The sequence below is a fragment of the Saccopteryx bilineata genome, chromosome 1 (assembly GCF_036850765.1).
Source record: "Saccopteryx bilineata isolate mSacBil1 chromosome 1, mSacBil1_pri_phased_curated, whole genome shotgun sequence".
Classification (NCBI taxonomy): Eukaryota; Metazoa; Chordata; class Mammalia; order Chiroptera; family Emballonuridae; genus Saccopteryx; species Saccopteryx bilineata.
This window is the reverse complement of record NC_089490.1, coordinates 372,620,339-372,642,101: the sequence shown is the minus strand read 5'-3', so window position 1 is coordinate 372,642,101 and position 21,763 is coordinate 372,620,339. Positions and strand designations below refer to the sequence as shown.

The 21,763-nt window shown below is 38.7% G+C and overlaps 1 protein-coding gene across 3 annotated transcripts in view; it reads right to left on the bottom strand.

Moving 5' to 3' along the window:
- Positions 1-21,763, bottom strand: part of BBOX1 (gamma-butyrobetaine hydroxylase 1) — a 66,439-nt gene that overhangs the window by 12,127 nt on the left and 32,549 nt on the right. For all 3 annotated transcript variants that reach the window (XM_066253869.1, XM_066253868.1, XM_066253867.1), the window contains one exon: positions 15,585-15,783. In XM_066253869.1, the coding sequence (XP_066109966.1) occupies positions 15,585-15,783 (199 nt within the window). The remainder of the gene's footprint in view (positions 1-15,584; positions 15,784-21,763) is intronic.

Genomic DNA, 21,763 nt, shown 5'->3' with positions numbered 1-21,763 from the left:
ACCAAAATGATGATGAGCAAGGAAAGAGAGTTTGACCTTTCTTTGTCTAAAGAAACCATTGCTGAACTACCATCTCCTCACTGCTCTTCTCCTCTCCAAAATAAGAGTACATTTGCCTATTCTACAGAATGTATCAAGAGGTATATGTGGAATTTAAGGGTGTTTTTAATAGCTTTGTGCTTTTTAAATAAATGATTTATTGATGTAAAATTGACATAACATAGAACCATTTTATTTTTTTATTATTTATTTATTTATTTATTTATTTTTGTATTTTTCTGAAGCTGGAAATGGGGAGAGACAGTCAGACAGACTCCCGCATGCACCCAACCGGGATCCACCCGGCACGCCCACCAGGGGGTGATGCTCTGCCCCTCCAGAGCTACTCTAGCGCCTGGGGCAGAGGCCAAGGAGCCATTCCCAGCGCCCGGGCCATCTTTGCTCCAATGGAGCCTTGGCTGCGGGAGGGGAAGAGAGAGACAGAGAGGAAGGAGGGGAGGGGGGTGGAGAAGCAAATGGGCGCTTCTCCTATGTGCCCTGGCCGGGAATCGAACCCGGGTCCCCCGCACGCCAGGCCGACGCTCTACCGCTGAGCCAACCGGCCAGGGCCTAACAAGCCATTTTAAAGTGAACAATTCAGTGGCATTTAATAGCTTTATAATGTTGGTGACCACCACCTGTATCTATCGATATCTAGTTTCAAAAACATTTCCGTCATTCTAAACTCTAAACTAAACATTAAGAAGTGTCTTCTCATCCTGCATGGTAGAGTTCAACACATTCCTCTGTCCTTCGTGTTTCTGGAGAATTGGCAGCTAAATGCAGAGGCTTGGACAGATACCATATTTTCTCTTTGGCAAGACTCTAAATGGCTTCATCTTCTTTTATTACAAGACCCAGAATGTCTAGATGTCTTTCTTTTTGTAACGTTTGTACACTTTTAATAAGATTCATCTTTTTCTCCACTACTATTTGGTTGTCCCATATAATAGCTTATATAAGGGTGAGAAAAATGTTTGACTTTTTTCCTTTATTTACCATTTTGCAATATAAAGAATTCGTTTTTTACCAATTGAAGATGAATAATTACTTTTTGTAAAATAACATCCTTGATAAAACTGTATTAAAACTAAATAGAGGTAATGGTTTTACAATATTGTCAATGTACTAAATGGCACAGAATTGTACATGCTAAAATGGTTAATTTTATGTTATGTCAACTTTACCTCCATTACCAAAAAAAATAGCTGGGCTAAAAGTAAAAAGAGAAAAAAAAAAAAAAGACGTTAATAGAAAAACTAGGAATTAATTACTTGCAGCCCTGTGACAAGAAAATAAAGCATTATTTAGATTTTGTAAAGCTTTTCCCTCAGAAGATTAAGACAATGGGTAATTGGAAGGAAACAATGCTCCTAAATGACCCCAAGGTAGTATGGAAAATGTCACTGTGTACGCATGTCATTTTATTGCTGTTTCCATGTCTATTTGATTTACATTCACATTTACTATATCATTCTTCAATCGATGTATATTGAACACCTATTCTATTCCAGGCACTGCTTTACAATAGAGGAACAACAAAGACAAACAAATGAGCGAACATAATATCACACAGAATTGTGATAGAAAAATAAAGCAAGGTGAGGAGATAAGGGCTGAGGGCCGGAAGAATGTCAGAGCAGAAATGATGCTCTGGGAAGTGTTCCAGGAAAAGCTAGAATTTTTCACGGAAATTTGAATAAAATCAGGGAAGGAGGAGTATCAATTTTTGAAGGCATAGGAATCTGAAAGGGAAAGGTTAGATCTTCTCCTCATTCTCTAGGGTTGAAAATAAAGCTACTTAGTTTGCTCCTTTTTTTCTCATTTAAATCCAGGATGGAAAAACTGGTATACCTTTCAGTCAAGGTTAAAGGACTATCTATCCACTTGTGGCCATGAGCTGCAAAGAGACCTATTGAAAAGTGGAGGAGTATATAAAGTCTTTTGCAATTTCTTTCAGATATAAGTCAAGCAATCCATTATATACATTATATACATGCTTTATAAAATTCATGCCACTGCATGACCCCTATATAATACAGATTCAAGATATTGACGACATCAACTTTGCAAAAATTATCAACATGTAGGGAACAGATTTAAGGAGACAAAAAAACTGATTTCATCAAGTTACAGAATATATAATATCTCCTAAGAAGATGATGCTGTTGACACTGTCAGTGGGAAATGACTATATTCAAATTTTCTTTTTAGAAGTGATGATAGTTTTGCATTGATCCACACCTACATTGTCTTTCTTGGTTCTTCCTATGATCAAGGGTGAACTAACTGAGTTTTGCTGCAGCCAAGTGCTGGCTGAGATTCAAGGTGCAAGCTTTAGCCAGGGAACAACTCTCTTCTTTGTTTGACATTAACTGGCTTCCACAGGGAAAGGGCCTGTGACTTGGCTTCATTAGAGCAATTCTCCAACCCTCTGAGCTAACTGGCAGGGGATGATAAACATTTTTCAGCCCTAAAGTTTCTTAGACACAGTATTGGATACGTAGTCTCAAAGTCTGTGCTCATACATAATGATACATCCTGGGAAAGGAGCTCGCTGATTCCAATCACAAAGCATTTTCCTAATGGGTTTAGCAAAAGTCTGGAGAGATCCTAGAAATGTCCTTTGGTCTACCTTTCCTTATAGAACTGAATCATGCCAAGAAGGCTGCTGCTGATTGTCTATGACTCTCAGCTTTCACTTATTCTTTTCAAATCCACACCTCCAATGAAACACAGCAGAAAGAAATGCAAACACAATCCATCAGGCTGTGTAGAAACAATATTTTAGAGGTCCACTTGTGGAGCTTAAGTGACAGGAGGGTGTCTTTACACACACTTTCCATTAGAGACATATCCTAAGTTCCAAGTAAGGCAAGAACTCTACTCTAGCACATTATCAAGAATTCTCATGACTGAAGTAGAGGTGCAGAGCTACTGTGTTCCCCCATGTATAAGACGACTTTAATTTGGGGACCCGAAATTTGAAAAAAAAAATGTATCACATAAAGTTATTGCACTCAAGTTTTATTCATCATAAAATTCATACAACTCCTCATCACTGTCAAAATTCCCATCCATTAGCTTGTCCTCATCTGTGTCTGATGACGAATCACTGTCTTCAACAATGAGTGCAAAAACAAGCGTGAAAAAGCAGGAAATGCAAGTAAAAAAATCTGCAACCACTGTATAAGACACACCCAGTTTTTAGACCCTAAATTTTTTGAAAAATGGTGCATCTTATACATGGGATAATACGGTAGATTCTTCTGAAACTGAAGAGACGAGATCAGCATAGCATCTCCAACCAATGGTATAGATTTGCTTGGTATTGTGTTACAAATAATTCTGAGCTTGCCAAAGATGCTGTTTTAAACAAAGCTAAACAAACAAAGGTGCTATTTTAAACCACTGAGCTAAAAGTATAAGGTGTGAATTCTCAAAATTTGATTAGAATGTTTTCTTATATTTTTCTCTTTTTGAAAGTTTTATTAAAATGATTATTTTTGGAGAATATTTCATGAGCTTGGTATAAAAGCTAATTTGCTAGATCCATCCTAATCCAGATGGCCAGTCATAGATATCATAATATTTCATGATATTACAATAATAGTATTTGATGACAAATTTAAAAGCTTCAGTTTATAAGATGCTTAAATATTGTTTTTGTTAGATTTGTCCTTTATAAGCTTGATGATAGATTTTATAGTATTTTGGTTAGTAGCTCACACTTGGAAAATTATGCTGGATTTATTTACAATAAATAAATTTTTTCATTTTTAAAGTACTACATATTTTGTTTAAGTCTTTTTTTTCAGATGTTATTTATTGATTTTTTAGGAGAGGGAAGAGTGGGGAGAAGCAGGAAGTATCAACTCATAGTAGTTGCTTTCGGCAAACCCAGGGGTTTAAACCAGCAAGCTCAGCATTCGAGGTCGACACTTTATCCATTGCATCATCACAGGTCAGGCTTGAAGTACTACTTATGTGAAAAGATTTTTTACCCCTGCCACCTGGATTTATTATCACCATCAGCTACCCGGTGCTGACCTGCTGCAAGCTCTTCTTGTCTGGTCATGGAAGAATACTGTCTTTTGAGTATCATTATCCCAATGAATTAAAAACATAATGTTTATATATTATTTTTATTTTTAAAAATTTAACATGCATAACAATCTTCTAGCTAAAATAAAAAATTATAGTTACTTATCCAAAAGAATATCATATTGTGTATTATTTGTAAATATGGTTGTGATACTTCCACATGCAACTTCTCAGATACAGTCACTCATCAGAACTCCATATATTTATTTGTTCATTATTATTTATTAGAAACATACTATGGACCAGGAACTGAGAATACAGAATAGAAGAGAATAAACATGTACCTCATGAAACTTATGATCTATGAGGAAGACAAATTAGTATGACTTATTTTTTCAAAGCTAAAGTACAAGGTGTTATGAGAGTAAAGATTAAATAGAGAACTGAATATTGAAGAGGATTTGCTTAGAAGAGTAAAGGTCATTGCAGGCAGAAGAAATAGCTTGTCAGAAGGCCCAAGGAAGGACAGAACGTGGTCCCACAGAAAGAGTGAAAGAAAGTCAGTCTGGGCTGGAGTGGAGGAGGTTTGCTCTATGTCTGTTGTTGATTCCCCTTCAGATTTCTGCTTCCCTTATTGTCCCATGGCATTACAGAAAATATCTCATTACATTAGGGAACTGAGTCCAAACATATTCTTTATCTGATAGCAATTAATCCTCTCTCAAAAGTGGTTTTTGAATGATAACATGGACTCTATAATAGTAAGTTGTGTTATTTTTTTGATGATCTGACTTTCACCCTGGCATGAGCTCTGTATTTTAGATCTCCTTCAGTCATGACTACTTTAGCCATCCATTAGGTTTGTGTTACTTCTAGAGGAAGAGATATGTGTAAGGCCAGTAGTTGCAGCCATCGCCACCACCAGGCAGGTGCCTGTTCCCATTGAATTCAGATAGATGGTAATGAAACTATGGAGCCAATAATTGGTGGGCCATTCCTTTATTCTAGCCTCGCACCTGGCAGGTGAGTAAAAACACACAAGGCTCCAACCCACTCATTCAGTGCTTATAAAGCTACCAATATATCCGAGTTTTCCTAGAATCAAAGGCCCCCCCATCAGTCCTAGTCACCTCTGGTTCCCCATCTGCACATCTTCTCCCTTCTTATCTCTGAACAAACTGGCTTCTCTTTCAGCACCCTGCCATCTTGGCTGCTTCTTCTTCTCCTTCTTCCTTCCTCACAAACTTTTCTTGTTGCAAAAACCCCTCCTCCAGCAACATTATTATAACAATGGTTCTTCCCAAGCAGGAAGGTAATTAGCAGTTTCACCTAGCAGCACCATTCACCTGGGCAGCAGCCATTTTTATTTTTATTTTTTTTTTGTATTTTTCTGAAGCTGGAAACGGGGAGAGACAGCCAGACAGACTCCCACATGTGCCTGATCGGGATCCACCCAGCACGCCCACCAGGGGCAATGCTCTTCCCACCAGGGGGCGATGGCAGCAGCCATTTTTAACAACAAAAGTGAGCAAACTTAGAAAATACAGATTTAAAAAACTCATTTGCCCAACAGTATGGTTATTTGTAAACAATTCCTGGCAAAATTCCTAAGGTTGTGTTTAAAACGTCATTATCTTTTATTTCTACTTGTATTATGGACCCACATTGACACTACATTTATTCTTAAATAAGAAGTTCATACTGTTTTCAGCTGAGAATTAATATTCCCAAACACAAACTAGAAAGGCAGAAGTAACCTTTCTTATATGTTCCTACTCAATCCATTAAACTAATATGGAAATCTCCATGAGATATAAAAACGTCAGGTAAACAGGGAATATTCCAAGGTTATGATGCTGACATAGTTTGTAATTTCTCTGATTTCTTCCTGCAAGACATCGGAAGTACAGATACAAGAACTCAGGTACAATATCTAATCAAAATTAGGTGACAAGATATATCCATGATCCCTCCTACATCACACACAAAAAATGAGCCAGTATAGCTAGACCTTCCAAAGTCATAATATAATACATGGTATCAACTGTGTAGGAGAAAGCAGAGGGAAGCAATTAGGTGCTTGCTGGAGCTGAAACATTCCCAAATCGCTAGCAGGTATTTATTGGAAAGTGCAACAGGGCAATTTGGAGTTGCAGTTAAATCTGAGAGGTGATTTTCACATTCCAATGGAGCTGAGTATAGGAAGTTCATCGGAAGGAACTGGAATAGTCTGGGTCCCATAAACTCTTACAAATTTCCCTGAAAAACTCCCTTCCATAATTATGTGTCCTTCTGAGGAAAAAAAATCCCCCCCAAATCTCCAAATTGATCATTATAGAGAAAAAGAATAAGAAGGTCCAGATGAAAGTAAAGAAGAGGAACCAGGAAGTCAAAAATGTTATCAGCCAAAGCTCTGAAATAAAGCTTAGAGCCATAAGTTACAAAAGGCTTATGAATTATTTTTTCCTTTAATAGGAAAACAAATTTCACATAAAAATCAGCAACATAAAATGACCAAGGTTTAGGTTTATGGTTATTTAAAGAATAAATAGCAAAACAGCACGCCTACAGACAATATATGCCAGAAAATGAGCTCCTAAAAGATAATATATGTATATTTCTAAGTTGTTTCTTATTTATAGCTACATCTAATGAACCAAAAGATTTTAATAAATGATACAATATATGAAAAAAATAATCTATATGAGAATTAGAGACTCATAATAGGGTGACATATTTAGGACAATATTTTTTTTAAAATCATTAAAAAATAAAGACTAAACTAGAAGGGATACAAGCTGAAATAAGCATAACAGAGGGTGCCTTTAGATATCTGGGAGATAAAAGGGAGAAAAAATTAAATGTCTCCAAAAAGAAGAGATAAGAAGGATTTTGAGGAAGTAACAGGCAAATAGGCAAAGATGATTTTATGTATGTACATTAGGAGTCCTTAAAAGAAGAGGCACATAGCGAAGAACAGACTAAAGACTAGAAATTGCAATTAAAATATTCTTAAAATGAAACAAGAAAAAAGATTTGAAATTGCATACTTAAAGACCAAATTATATGCTCTCTTAAAAGTCACCCCAGAACAATCAACAAAATATAGTCTGTAAAATTATAGGTCTTAAAAAAAAATATATATATATGTATATATATATATATGTATATTTATTTATTTATTTTGGTCATCCAGGTAAAAAATATCAAATTACTTAAAAGGAAAAGAAAACTAAGTAACCAATAAAACCACAGTGCATATTAAAGATGTTGTGAGCCAAGAATTTTATATTTAGCTAACTTGATTTTCAAGTCTAAAGGCCTTAAACTGCTGTCAACATGCAAGAATTCAGAGAATATTGTTCCCATGAGTCCTTCCTGAGGAATTTTCAAGAGAATGAGCTTCAGACAAGGAAAGTGTGTAGTGATACACAGACATAGCACTGGTGCTGATTACTAAATTTGTACTTACTAATGGAACTAATTGTAGAAAAGAAGAAAAACAGATACCAAAAGACTGAAAAGTTGGGCAACCACACTGTATTGCTAAGTGACGCACACTTGGATGATGAAACTTTAAACAAGCAGCCTGACCAGGCAGTGGCACAGCGAATAGAGCATGGGACTGAGACACAGAGGACTTAGGTTTGAAACCCAGAGGTTGCCGGCTAGAGCACGGGCCCACCAGCTTGAGCACGAAGTCACTGGCTTGAGTGTGGGATCATAAACATGACATTATGGTTTCTGGTTTGAGCCCAAAGGTTGCTGGCTTGAAGCCCAAGCTTGCTGGCTTGGGCCCAAGGTCCCCAACTTGAGCAAGGTGCCACTCGCTCTGCTGGAGCCCCCCCCCCCATCAAGGCACATGTGAGAAAAAAATCAAAGAACTAAGTGATGCAATTCAGAATTGATGCTTCTCATCTCTTCCTTCTTGCTTGTCCGTCCCTATCTGCCCCCTCTCTGTCTCTCTGTCTCTGTCACACAAAAAAAAGAAAGAAAGAAAAGGAACTTTAAACAAACAAAAATAAGGTGAATATTATAAAATTCAGAAGAGCCATGACATTTGGGGACAAAAGAAAGGTTTGTGACTGGTGAGATATTGGGTGGGTCTGGAGTGGCTGGCAATGTTCCCTTTCTTGTCCTGTATGGTACTCAAAAGCATTTATCCTGCTATAAGTTATTGAGCTAGAATTTGTTTTATGTGATTTTTATATATCTGTATTATATTTCACCATGAGAAGTGTTTTTAAAGTGTATTTTTAAATGTTAATGATACTCCCAATAATGACAATAAAGATAGGTAATTATAGAAAGATAACAACCCCTAAAAACATAAAGAAAAATGTTATATAACAAATAGCTTCAAGTCCCAAAGGCCTGCATTATGAAACTTAGAATGCAGTGCATTGCAAAAATAATTATATGAACATTCCACATTAAGTATATTTAGTAGTATTTTGGGAGAGTGGGAGATCAAATTGTGCTTAATTTATTTCATCTGAACAAGAATTGGATGCTAGTTTAGATTACTGATGTGAAAGATTGAAGTATAAACTTTTCTCTTATGACAAATTAGCTGATTCTTTGTCAATTGTCATTTTCCCTTGCCATAGACATTTGGCTATAATTGAACTTAATAGAGAGGAAGGGAATTAATATCCTGGTATTGTTATAATTAAGTTTACAAAATTTGTATATAATCCGGTCAAATTATTCCCTAGCATCTAAGTTATACATGAGAAGACGCCACATTTGATAGTCAACAGTATTATGGCATTAGAAACTACAGGGAAAATGTTAGATCACAAAAAACTGCTACAGTATTATAATGCAAAGGGATGTTGCAGACTTCCGAGTCAAGTAAACCTGGGTTTGCAGCCTGATTGTTCTGCCTCAGTTTCCTTATCTTTAAAATTGGGATAATGATTCTTATCAGAATCATGAAGATTGAAGATAACGACAGTAAAACCTTTAGCTCAATATTTAGCACATAAAAAGTGCTAATGAAAAACATTGTTTCCCCATCCCAAGAATCACAGCTGCTTGCCCTTGCTAAGCAGGATAAAAGCAAGGAGGCAATGAAGTTCAGAAGGCTTGTGGAGAAGCAACTGCCTTATTCAAGTATCTTATAAATTTCTCTAATGATTTCTAGAGGAGCATGAGATGCAGAAATTATTTTTCCTTTCATTCATGAGATGACCTCATATTCAAGTGGTTTTGTTGGCAGCAGCTTTAATTACTACGAAACCTAATATTACAAAGGGAACCCCAGGGACTGGCTCTTGGCTGATAACATCAGCTGGGGTTCACAATGGCCCAAAGAACATAGCTGGTAACTCTGCTTAGGAAACCCTAATACTCAGAAGAATACACATTTTAAAGACCCCTGCCCCAAGTCAAACACTATGGTTAGCACTAAATCTTAAAACAACTCATTAAGAAATCCCAGTGTGACTTTTGTACAAAGTAGGATGGAATTACAACTAAATTCAGAACTCAGACAAGTTTTCTTTGCTTTCTTCCCAAGTCTGAATTGCTTTTAGGTTGTTTTATTTTTTTCCATTGCTCAGAAGCCATTTTTATTCAAGATGAGTTGTGTGGTTTTCTCAAGCAAGTTCTTGGCTAGAGCTTCAACAAAATGGGTAGACTTGTTTTGTTTTGTTTTTCTTTCCCTGTTCAGTCCCCACACTTCACAACTGTTTTCTGGTAACATGTATACCAAGTAAGGAGCTGCTTCAGAGTCAGCCTGGGAGGCAGTGTGAATGGCAGTAGCAATTTCTGAGGGGCCGGATGCCAAAGAATAATAATATTTTTCACTCGCACACTCTCCGTCTCTAATCCGACCTAATGTGTGAAAAGCTGCTGGCCTGGCTTGCACAAACGCCAGCAGAAATTGAGTGAATGACGCAAAGGAAGTACACTTGAACTCCTCAGAAGCCGGTCAATTTTGTTAATTCTTAACCAGCCTGGCTGGGGTATTTGACATAGAGCTCGGTATAAATATTTCCTGCTTGACAATACTTTATTAATTGCACAGAGCCTGTGTACAAGGCGCTCATGTGGATGCAAAGCTGGGCAGTAGTAGCAGAAATTTTTATTTTTATGTTTCCAGCAAATTTTTATCCAAAGGCCTCAAAGGGCATGGCAGGTATTCAAGCACTCTTATAGAAAGGGACCAGCAAGTGCTCAGTTGAGGAGAGTCAGAGAGTTCCGGGAAATTAAGTGAAAAGTTTGAATCAACTTCTCACTTACAAATAGCCAAGGGTGAAGCCATGATTAAGCTCTGTTTCCGTTGGTCCTATGGGCATTCAGTAGTGGTGCAGGGACACTTTGGGACATTGGGTCCTCAATTCTTTTTGAAACTAAGTGTTCCACAGTATGTATAAAATATTTATATTTTGTCTACAATTTGTAGCCTTAGACATTTTATTCAGAAATTATACAGCTTCCATGCTTGTTTCCACAAGATAAAATTTAATTATCACCAGATCCATAAATTCCTTTTCTTTTACCCCTTTTCCTCATCATTTTTAATATCCATATATTCCCGGTACTAGTGTTTCAGAAAAACATACTTTTTTACATTTTCACCTCATTATTCTTATTATTCTTATCATTGCTATATGTATGTTAAGGCAACTTGCTCATGCCAGAAAATATAACATTCTTAGAAAGAACCTCTGGGCTCCATTCTGGAAAGAAGCCAGTCCAGCTAGCTAAGGCCGGAGTCTGTCATCTCTTCTGACTGACTTTCTAATGAAGGGTGACTCAGCATTGGTCATGAGGTTAATTTTCTAACTAAGGACTGGTAAATATCAACGATGCTAAGGAAAAATTTTTGATGTTCAGACCAATGGAAGAAAGTCCTCAATATCTTAGGATACTTTCCTTTTCATTAAAAATTTCTGAGGGATAAGTACATGTTAGGCACTGAGCTAGTACTGTTTTCAATTGGGATAAATTATATCATAAGATTCAGATAATTTCTTCAATACAGAAATCTATTTTTATTGATTTTTTTTTGATGAGGGTCACAGAGATGAAATGAGACATTTGGCTCCATTCTGTAAAAAACTACATTGCCCTATATCAAAGGTTTAAATCCCTCTAAAGTAGTTACCATTTTACATACTGTTTTACAAGTGTATATATTTGATAACATTGACAATGGAAGTTTCTTTACCAACGCTTATACTTTTCTCCCAAGAATGCTTTCATTGTCAAAGAATTCGGTAACTGAGCACTTCAAATGGTGGTGTGAGAGAAGTATGGTCTCGATGTGCACTGACAAAATGACAAGCATCTGGGGGAATCCAGACGTGGATAATGACATGCACTTTTGTCCTCATAGCTATTACCATTTTTTGATTTAGTAGTTGAACATAACTTTATAATTATAAAATGCTTTAATAATTATTTCATTCATCTGTTGCTTTTTAGTCCTTTGTTGATTTAGTAGTTGAACATAACTTTATAATTATAAAATGCTTTAATAATTATTTCATTCATCTGTTGCTTTTTAGTCCTCATCTAGGCATGAGTTTATTCATTAAACATTTCTCTTTGCCCACTAGATACTGAGACTGCACAGAATGCTAGAACCTACTGTTTTCAGTTATCCAACCAACCATTTAACAATTGAGATGACAGCCAAAAGCCAAAAACAGAGACTATACTTCTTATTTTAGATCCATGCAATTTGAATTCTCCAAATACAACCCTATTTGAATGGAAAAGTGCCAGGTGGGTATTAGTTCCAACAGGGCATGTGTAAGGCAGCACCACACTATTACTGGCCTTGGTATCTAAGCAAGAGTGGAAATGGGGCTTCCTGAGAAATCTCACCCACTTTCCTTTCTCTCTCTCTCTCCTAGTTTTGGCAGTCCCTCTTCTCCATTGTTCATTGCATTCATTTATTCATTATGTACCTGCCTCACCAACCAATTATTTTTCAAACAAGAGTAAGACACTTTGCCAGTGGAGAAACAAAGACATGAAAGAGAGGAATCTTATCGAGGCAGCCAGGGGTTCTGTTGTGAAGCTAAGTCATGTCCAGTCATTAGCATGTACAGACGAACATGATAAAGATACCAAGGCCAGTAATAGTGTGCATAGTTGTGAGACCTCTGAGGCTGTAAAGCACCCAATTTCTTTGCCAGCTGAGACTTGCCTTCTCTTGAAAGACCCCTTCCCCTCAACCAGAGGTTTGTAACCACTGCTGCACATTAGAATCAGCTACAGAGTTTTCCAAAGTCCTGTTACTCAGGCCAAATTCAAGTCCTATTAAAAAAAAATCTCTGGAGCCTGACCTGTGGTGACACAGTGGATAAAGCCTTGGCCTGGAACACTGAGGTCGCCGGTTCAAAACGCTACACTTGTCTGGTCAAGGCACATATGGAAGTTGATGCTTCCTGCTCCTCCCTCCTTTCTCTCTCTCCCTTTCCTCACTAAAATGAATAAAAATAAATAAAAAAAATATTTTAAAAAAATCTCTGGAGAATGGACCCAAATATCAGTATTTTTAAAAACTGGCTATTCCAATGTGCTGCCTAGATTGAGAACCATTGTTCTAAGTATTCCCTTTTCTTTTAAATCTCATGTCACTCCAACTTTAATATCACTTTCCCACGTTCCCATGAAAAGGAGCTGAAGAGAAAAATAACTTCAGGGAAAATATTCACTTTTCTCATTTTCTTAACAACAATAGAAAAAATCCACAAATAAGCAAACCAACAAATATAAAGCAACGACAGCAAAACTGTCCTCTTCTGAAGTTTATAAGACAAAAAAATGGAAACATACCCCCCCCCCCAGAAAAAGGGAAAGATCTTGATAATCAGTGGTGGGAATAGCAGTAAGGTGGCAAGATAGGCATTCGTGGCCTGTGGTGTAGTTTGAGAGATCGGGGAAAGAAATATGATCACATGATGAAGGGGAGACTGGGGTGGGGGGTGTTAATCCTCTCTGGTTGGATGCATAGGTCTTGGACAAAGGTCCAGAATAGTAGTCAGGAGTCTAATTTATTTTGATAATAAATCTTTAGTATTTATTTACTCCAATAAATTTTATATTAGGCAAGGGGCCAAATTATGTTTATATATACAATTTGTAACAACAGAAAAGAACAAAACGCAAGTCATAAATTAGGACTCTACAACAAAGAGCCCCCATTTGGCCACTGTTAAGAAATTGTGGAATGTGTTGGCATAGATACAAAAAGTCTTCTGTCAGCAAGTAAAAGCTAGCAACAATGTGGAAGAGATTTGTTTTGAAATGTTCTGTTTACATCCTGTGTCTAATAGCATCTTTTCCATGGTTTTCCTTTATATTATTGATAGTGACATAGATTAGGAAGCCCAGGGATACAAAAGAGCCAGATTTCAACTCTGAATCTTTTGTTACCTACCCATGGGGATGTGGGTTATTGTTTCATTCTTTATGAGTGAAATGGGGAAGATAATATCTATTTCAGAAAGTTGTGAACATGAAATAAATAACAGAGTAATACAGTTGAGGCTCTTAGTATTATTTCAAGGCTTTTCTTCCTTTTTTGTGTACCTGTTGTAACTGCTGTGATCAGGCCATTCAAATTCTTACAATGTAAGGAAGGTAGGGAAGGTACAAACTGTATACAGCATTCTTAGAGTGAAGATAGGAGTTGGGTCATCCAAGTCTAAACATGACAGCATCTTCTGCAATGAATTAATTTGCTGAAATCATTGGGGGCAAGTGATTGAATATTTTCAATCCTCTGTTTGTCAACAAATAAAGTCTTGCTTTAGATTAGGGGTGGTGACCCTGGTCAGTTGGCTCAGTGGTGGAGCATCAGCCTGTCATGTGGATGTCCAGGTTTGATTCTCAGTCAGGGTACACAAGAGAAGTGCTCATCTGCTTCCATCCCTCCCCTTCTCCCTTCTCTCTTTCTATTGCTCTCTTCCCTTCCTGCAGCCATGACTTGGTTGGAACAAGTTGGCCCCGGTTGCTGAGGATGGCACCATGGTCTCAGCTCAGGTGCTAAAATAGCTTGGTTGCTGAGCAACGACCCAAGATGGGCAGAGCATTGCCCCATAGGGGGCTTGTGAGATGGATCCTGATCAGGGCACATGTGGGAGTCTGTCTCTCTGTCTTCCTGCTTCTTACTTAAGAAAAAAAATATTAGGGGTTACAAACTCAAAGACTAGCAGGGCCTTTGTAGGTCTGTGTTGGAAAAGGACTTTGACAAACTGGAGAAGGAGCATATGCTTTTTTCAAGGGGCAGCCTCTACTTTGGTCCAGCAAGTTGTTGGCATTCAGAAATTTAGGTTCAGTTGTTGCCAGATTTGATTTTTCAAGAAAAGTCAGATTTATATTTAATGTAAAGATCTCCCAGGTTTTAAGTACTAATGGTTAATTTCATTTTCTATCAATATCATGTGGGCCAAACAAAACACATCTGAATGCAGTCATTGTGCTGCCAGATTGCAACTTTTGGATTTTGAAGGTTCTTTTCCCTTCCAATGCCCTGTACTCTATGAGCCCATGAATAATTGTCTGCATTTCGAATGAGAGGCTCACCAGACAAATTAGAAATAGAGCTATGCCCTCACTTCCAGATCACTGTTTCCTGTCGTTAGTGTTTCGCCATTCATAATTAGTTTTACCTCCCAGGCAATTCTTACGCAAACAGCTTCTTGTTCCAAAGTTAAAATCGATTATATTTCCTTTTACTTGCATAGACTTAATTTTCTGCATGTTAATTTTTATCTTTTTTAAAAAACACATCTGCTGGCTAGTTTCAAAGCCCCGGGGCACAATTTTATTTTTCACCAACTCTTGGGAGATTAAACATTAATGGATTTTAACCTTGGTAAAGCCGGCTGAATATTTTATAGAAATCTTGAAGAAACACAGTCTTCCATCCCACCTTTTCTGCACTGAATTGTGTCCCTCCCAAATTTATACAATGAAGCCTTCACATACCCCTAATGTGACTATATTGGGAGACAGGACCTGTAAGGAGGTACTTAAGATTAAGTCAGAAGTGTGGGACCTATGAGACTGATGAGAAGAGAAAGGGGGAATAAGAGTGTGGGCACATAGAGAAAAGGCCATATGAAGAGACGGTGGTAAAGTAGCCCTCCGCAAGCCAGGATGAGAGGTCTCCTCAGAAACCAACTCCGCCGGGACCTTCATCTTGAACTTCTGGCCCTTTGAACTGTGAAGAAGTAAATTTCAGTGGTTTAAGCCACCCAATCTATGGTATTCTCTGAAGGCAGCTCTAGTGAACTAATGCACACCTATAACTAGCCTGATGTCTTTGGGATCTAATAATTTTTGGGCTCTTAACCTTCTAAAAAATTTCAGTCATTCTCAGAGAAATCTCCCTTTTAGACTCATCTTCCCATCTGACTTCTTGTTCAAAATAGTATGGAAATTTCTGTATCTCCAACCAAAAGAGTACCCCTTCTGAGAAATATATTATATTTTATAGATAATGGCAGGACAGAAACCACTTGGTAACTCACCCATAAAATGTGAGATAAAGAAAACCAATCCTTTTCCCCAGTCTTAGGACTTCTCCTCGTTTGTTGGATGCTCCCGTGAGCCGCACTATGCCCACTCTCTTGAGGCTGGAGAGCCACTTGAATGCATGTTCATCATTTCTTAAAACATCTTCAAAGTCCATAGTAGGTAGCTGGAGTTCTGAGCCCCAGTACTGGCATTCTGTGAATTAGAAAATGAAGAAACCAGATGCAATTACATTGTTTCATATAGAGTGATAACCTCAGAGAAGGGACTACCAGTTCTATGAAGTTGACCTTTGACTTATCATAAAATTTATTAAATTTCAGTCATATTATAAATGCCCAAGTTACCAGATTCTTCCCTGGAGCCATGCTAATCCACTTACATGCCTCCTTGTTTACTACTGTGCTTGATCCATGGCAGGTATGTATTATATCACATCTGCTGAGAGAATGTAGCTTAGTTTATGGATAGCTCTTGTTCTGCATGTCCTGAGGGCTCCTCTGCCTGGACACTGCTTAGAAATGACCCTGAACACTATGTGTTTTTACAGCCGAGTCATATTGCTCAACTCCAAATAGACGATAAAATCAGAATGGTGGACTAGAACATCGTATGTCTAATCCTGGGGCGTGAGGGAGTATTTGCCATGGTAGGTACAGTTTCTTCTTTCTTATTTCATCTGATAAGAAGCTCTCGCTGGGGCTGAATGGTGCTTTGGAGTCAGCAAAAGCTGGCCACGGGGAAGAGAAGATGAAAGGTGTGGTCCCAGGGTGCATAAGATAGACACCTTGGGGACAAAGCCAATCGGCTCTCTGATTTGTTTATGATTAAATGCTCATAAAAATGCACACTTGAAGAAAAACAGAGAGGAAAACAAACATAAAAAATAATTTTGATTGCAGACCAGGATCTTCCAAAGGAGGTGGAACACAGAGGAAATGTTAATTTTGCCAAGGAGAATAACTCAGCTATTACAGTTCTGTTCAGGAAAATCTTAACTCTAGCTAATGCATTTGATTTCTTTCATTTTCGGGAATGCATTTACCTTAGAAGGGCAAACCTTCCTAACAAGTGACAGATCTCACTGTCATCTAAGCGATGCCTCACTTGTCTAACTGGGAATATGCATCATGTTACAGGAGGCAACCCTAACACCCCTCCCTTCCCATTAAGAATGAGGAATGAGTCAATGCCCTCTTGTAGTAGTTGGAGAATAGAAATGATTCCCTCTGGTGTCAACGTGGCTATTTCTGCAGAAACCGGAATTTCTTAGGAGTCAGATAGTGGCTGTAGTAGTCAAAAGACACAGGCAGGGGCAGGAAGCCACCTTCTGCTCTTCTTACAGCTAGTGGCACAAGGACATTTGCAGAGGAGAGTAGGTGTGTTTATGTGGGAAGACCAATCAGTCTATGCATGCATATTTTGCCCAAGTTACTGGGTTATTAAGCATAACAGCTTGCATAATGAGGCAGAACTTCTGGGGCCTAAATTGCAAACTATAAATTAGGCCTTTCTGGTTGCTGAATTAATTCTTTTGCACTAGATTAATAAGATTCTTCAATAATTAACACATTCTGCAGGCCAAAATGACTTACTGTGCCTTCTCACAAAGTCAAGTGTGCATCCAGCCACTGGTTCCTAATTTCTCCTTTTAACACCTCTCTCTCTTTGGGACTAACCAGAACTGATACAAAACTAAGCAGGAAGAACAACAGTATTACCTGTTTGTTTCATTATTATTATTATTATTATTATTATTTTTCATTTTTCTGAAGCTGGAAACGGGGAGAGACAGTCAGACAGACTCCCGCATGCGCCCGACCAGGATCCACCCGGCACGCCCACCAGGGGCGACACTCTGCCCACCAGGGGGCGATGCTCTGCCCATCCTGGGCGTCGCCATGTTGTGACCAGAGCCACTCTAGCGCCTGAGGTAGAGGCCACAGAGCCATCCCCAGCGCCCGGGCCATCTTTGCTCCAATGGAGCCTTGGCTGCGGGAGGGGAAGAGAGAGACAGAGAGGAAAGCGCGGCGGAGGGGTGGAGAAGCAAATGGGCGCTTCTCCTGTGTGCCCTGGCCGGGAATCGAACCCGGGTCCTCCGCACGCTAGGCCGACGCTCTACCGCTGAGCCAACCGGCCAGGGCTGTTTGTTTCTTTTTTAAAGCATTGCTTATCAAGTGCTTCTTACATTTGACAAAAACTTAGAATTTTTTTTTAAGTGAAAGGAGGAGGACAGAGAGATAGATTCCTGCACACATCCCCACTGGGATCTTCCTGGCAAACCCCCTACCAGCAATGCTCTGCCCTTCTGGGGCTGTTGCTCAACTGAGCTATTTTTAGCAACTGAGGTGAACACTCTGCAGAGCCATCCTCATCACCCGGGGCCAAGTTGCTCGAACCAGTTGAGCCATGGCTGCAGGAGGGGAAGAGAGAAAGAGAGAGAGCGAGAAAGAGAGAAAGGGCCGGGGGTGGGTGGAGAAGCAGATGGTCACTTCTCCTGTGTGCCCTGACTGGAACCTGGGACACCTGTAGGCTGGGCTGATGCTCTACCACTGAACAAACCAGATAAGGCCAAACTTAGAATTTAATGTCAACCAAATCACTTTGGCAAATCTCAGCACATGGGCCCAAACAAGTAGCTAAAGGAATAACAGACAATGAAGTCTGAAAGTTTTGAGATAATGATCACACTTTTTTTTTTTTGGGGGGGGGGGTGTTTAACATACAGGTTCTTGGTATTCCCTGATTATATAAGCTACTTGCCAATTGTTTTTTCGTTTATCTTTTCAGTAAACCTAATATTTTACCATGTATGTCGCAAGGCCCTGCAATAGGCAGTACGTTTTAAGGACCTCATAGTTTATGGGAGAATTAGACCTGGGAACTGTCAATTGCAACACAATATGATAGATACTATAGCGTTTGGGATACTATGACAGTTTGGGACACTGTGAAGGTATCAGACCTTCTGACCCTTTAGCTTCTGTTCCTTCTAAGATGCCAGCTACTCTTTTACATACATGAAATTCCTCAGGTCTGTGCCTCATGCCTCAGCTATGTCTTCTAAAATCAAACTAGTTTTATAGGAAAGAGCCTCTTCTCAAAGGAGTGATCTACATGGCTTTGTTTGGAATGTCCAATTATGTGGTTGTTTGCTTTCCTATCCCAATCACTCTTTCCATTTAAGATCTTCAGATTGTGATATCTGATACCAATTAAGAATGTCTGCAGGAAGAAGGTGACAAATGTTATAAATAATGCTTATGGGCGGCCTAACTAGAAAAACTATTTGGCTTCCAGTTAGGAGAAATATTTCCTGGGCAAAATAATCAGTGTCAGGGATATAAATAACAAATCACCACCTCCTCTTTCCAAAGCTTACCCTAAGTAGACTCTATCTAGAAACTTTAAAAAATATTTAAAGCAACAAAAAGTATTTAAAACAGCTTTAAGCTTATGGACCCCAAATGAAAAGCAGAGGCCCATAGGGTGCAGGAGGTGGGTATGATGTTTGAGACTCATCTTCACATTGGCTTTAGGATTTCCCATTGTCATTAGTTCTTACTGTTGAACAAAAAGATTGTCTAAACTACAACCGAGGATCCTCTTAGTTCTCGGACACTGTGATGACCTGGTTGAGGGCCATTTTTTTTCCATTCCTGTACGGACTGATCGATGAATTAGTATTGTCTACATGGCCATATAGCAAATGTGGATCTTCATTACAGAGAGTTAAATTATTTATCGATGAACCTTCAGTGTAATATTTAGAAGAAAATCTTATGTCCTGCTGAGAACAAACCAGCTTGGAGAGGAAAGATGGTTTAGACCAAGGGTCCCCAAACTTTTTACACAGGGGGCCAGTTCACTGTCCCTCAGACCATTGGAGGGCCAGACTATAAAAAAACCTATGAACAAATCCCTATGCACACTGCACAGATCTTATTTTAAAGTAAAAAAAACAAAACGGGAACAAATACAATATTTAAAATAAAGAACAAGTAAATTTAAATCAACCAACTGACCAGTATTTCAATGGGAACTATGCTCCTCTCACTGACCACCAATGAAAGAGGTGCCCCTTCCAGAAGTGCAGCGGGGGCCGGATAAATGGCCTCAGGGGGCCGCATGCGGCCGGCGGGCCGTAGTTTGGGGACCCCTGGTTTAGACTGTAGTATTGTCAAATAGACCCTCTGGAAGTGGATGGAAATATTCAGTGTCTGGACTCAGAGGCGGATTTAACGGCGGGCTCACTGGGCACGCGTGCTGGGCCCCATCTTCTGAAGGACCCTGCAAAACCCCAACTTTACACTTTTTTCTAATGAAGGGGCCCAATATTTCCTTCTGTAACCTGGGCCTCTACTGACCTTAATCCGCCCCTGTCTGTACTGTCCAGCACCATGATTACTAGCAACAACACGTGCCTATAGAAACTTGATGTGTGGCAAGTGAAACTAAGGCACTAAATTTTTCATGTAACATTAACTAATTTAAACTTAAATAGTCACATGTGACTGGCACCATAAGAGACAGGACAGGAATACAGTAAAGAGCACCAAGGCAAAGAGGCCTGGGTTTGAATGGTTTCCCTGCACCTTAGTAGTAGTTTCTTGATCTCTTTTCTGAGCCTCTGTCTCATAATTTATAAAACAGCCATAGTGATATTTACTTTGCAGGTCTTATATTGACAATGCGCAGTGCGAATGCCCAAGGAGCCTCGCACAGTGCCTGGCACGTAGTAGACTAACAATGATACCAATAATATTAGCTAATATTTGCTGAGTTCCTTCTAGGTGTCAGGAACGGTGCTAGGTGTCTCCTATGTGTCACTTCTTTCAATGTCCACAGTAAATAGATGCAATAGATGCTTTCAGTATTTTCATGTTCCGGAGAAGGGAACAAAGATCTGAGTTCTCTAGCTAATGATTTGCAGAGCTAGTTAGTCAAATCCGGGTGACTCTTTTCTAAGTCTGTAATTGTAAAAACTACCCATAAAACAAACATTTGATGCCTTGAGACACTGTTATCACATGTATTTTTATGTTCTAGGTCTAGGTCTGAATGTCCATAGCTGATTCTGTCCCTTCTGAAAGAAATCTACTAGATAAATGAGAAAGGAGAGCAAATTGCAATCAGGAATGCTTTGTCTGAACTTGTCCAAGCACGGGTGCTTAAAGATAAGCCTTGGCTACTCATCAGGATTTTAAATGCAGAAAAACTCCAACAGAACATTTTAAGTCAGTTCCATTGCACAACCCTTCAACATTATTGCTTTTCACCCTTTGTGAAATGCACTGAGCTTTAAAAATCAGCTCGCTTCGCTAATTTATGCCATTACTTTTCTGTGATCCCTGTTGGTTTAGCTTTAACATGAGGCCATTATTACTTTCCAGAGAGTTCTGGTGACTGTGGCAAGGAAATATAATAAAAGGAGACTGAAAAAACATTTTGACTTGATGTAAATGTTTTTCAAACATTGAGTTTGTATTTTGACTACTCGGTGGACTCAAGAAGCATCTGCTTAGGGCCCACACTAAACCCAGCTGTGGACGTTTATAGCAGTGAGTTTGTTTCTACATGAGTCACTTTCCCATTATAGAACAACGCGTGCACACACACACAATGTGCTCTCCAACACGCAAGTGCACACACATAATAAAATACCCTCTGTTTTCAAAATACAGAATGAGTTAGATTCTTCCAATCAATGTCAGAGGTGGATTAAAGTCAGTTGAGGCCCTGGGTGCAGAAGAAAATATTTGGCCCCTTAAGAAAAAGAGAGAGACAGAAAATAAAAAATACATGTTAACCATATTTTTAAATAAATAAAAAAATATTTTGTGCTATTAATGTTAAAATTGCACATATGAAACCAAACTTGGTGTCATTAGAAAAGAGTGAAGTTGGGGTTTTGTGGGGCCCTTCAGAAGTCGGGGCACCGGGAACGCGCCCAGTATGCCTGCCGTTAAATCTACCTCTGATAAAGGTTATACTTTACATGTGTAAAAGTAGCCATATTCATCAAAGACACTCTAATATAAAGCAAGGCTAGCAATACCAGAGAGAGCATAGTATGTACTATAAATAATTCATAATCACAGGGTTTTGCTTGTAGACTGCGGTTATGAAGATTTTTCAGTTCTGCAAAGTTTACAATTTTCTAACAATAGCTTTC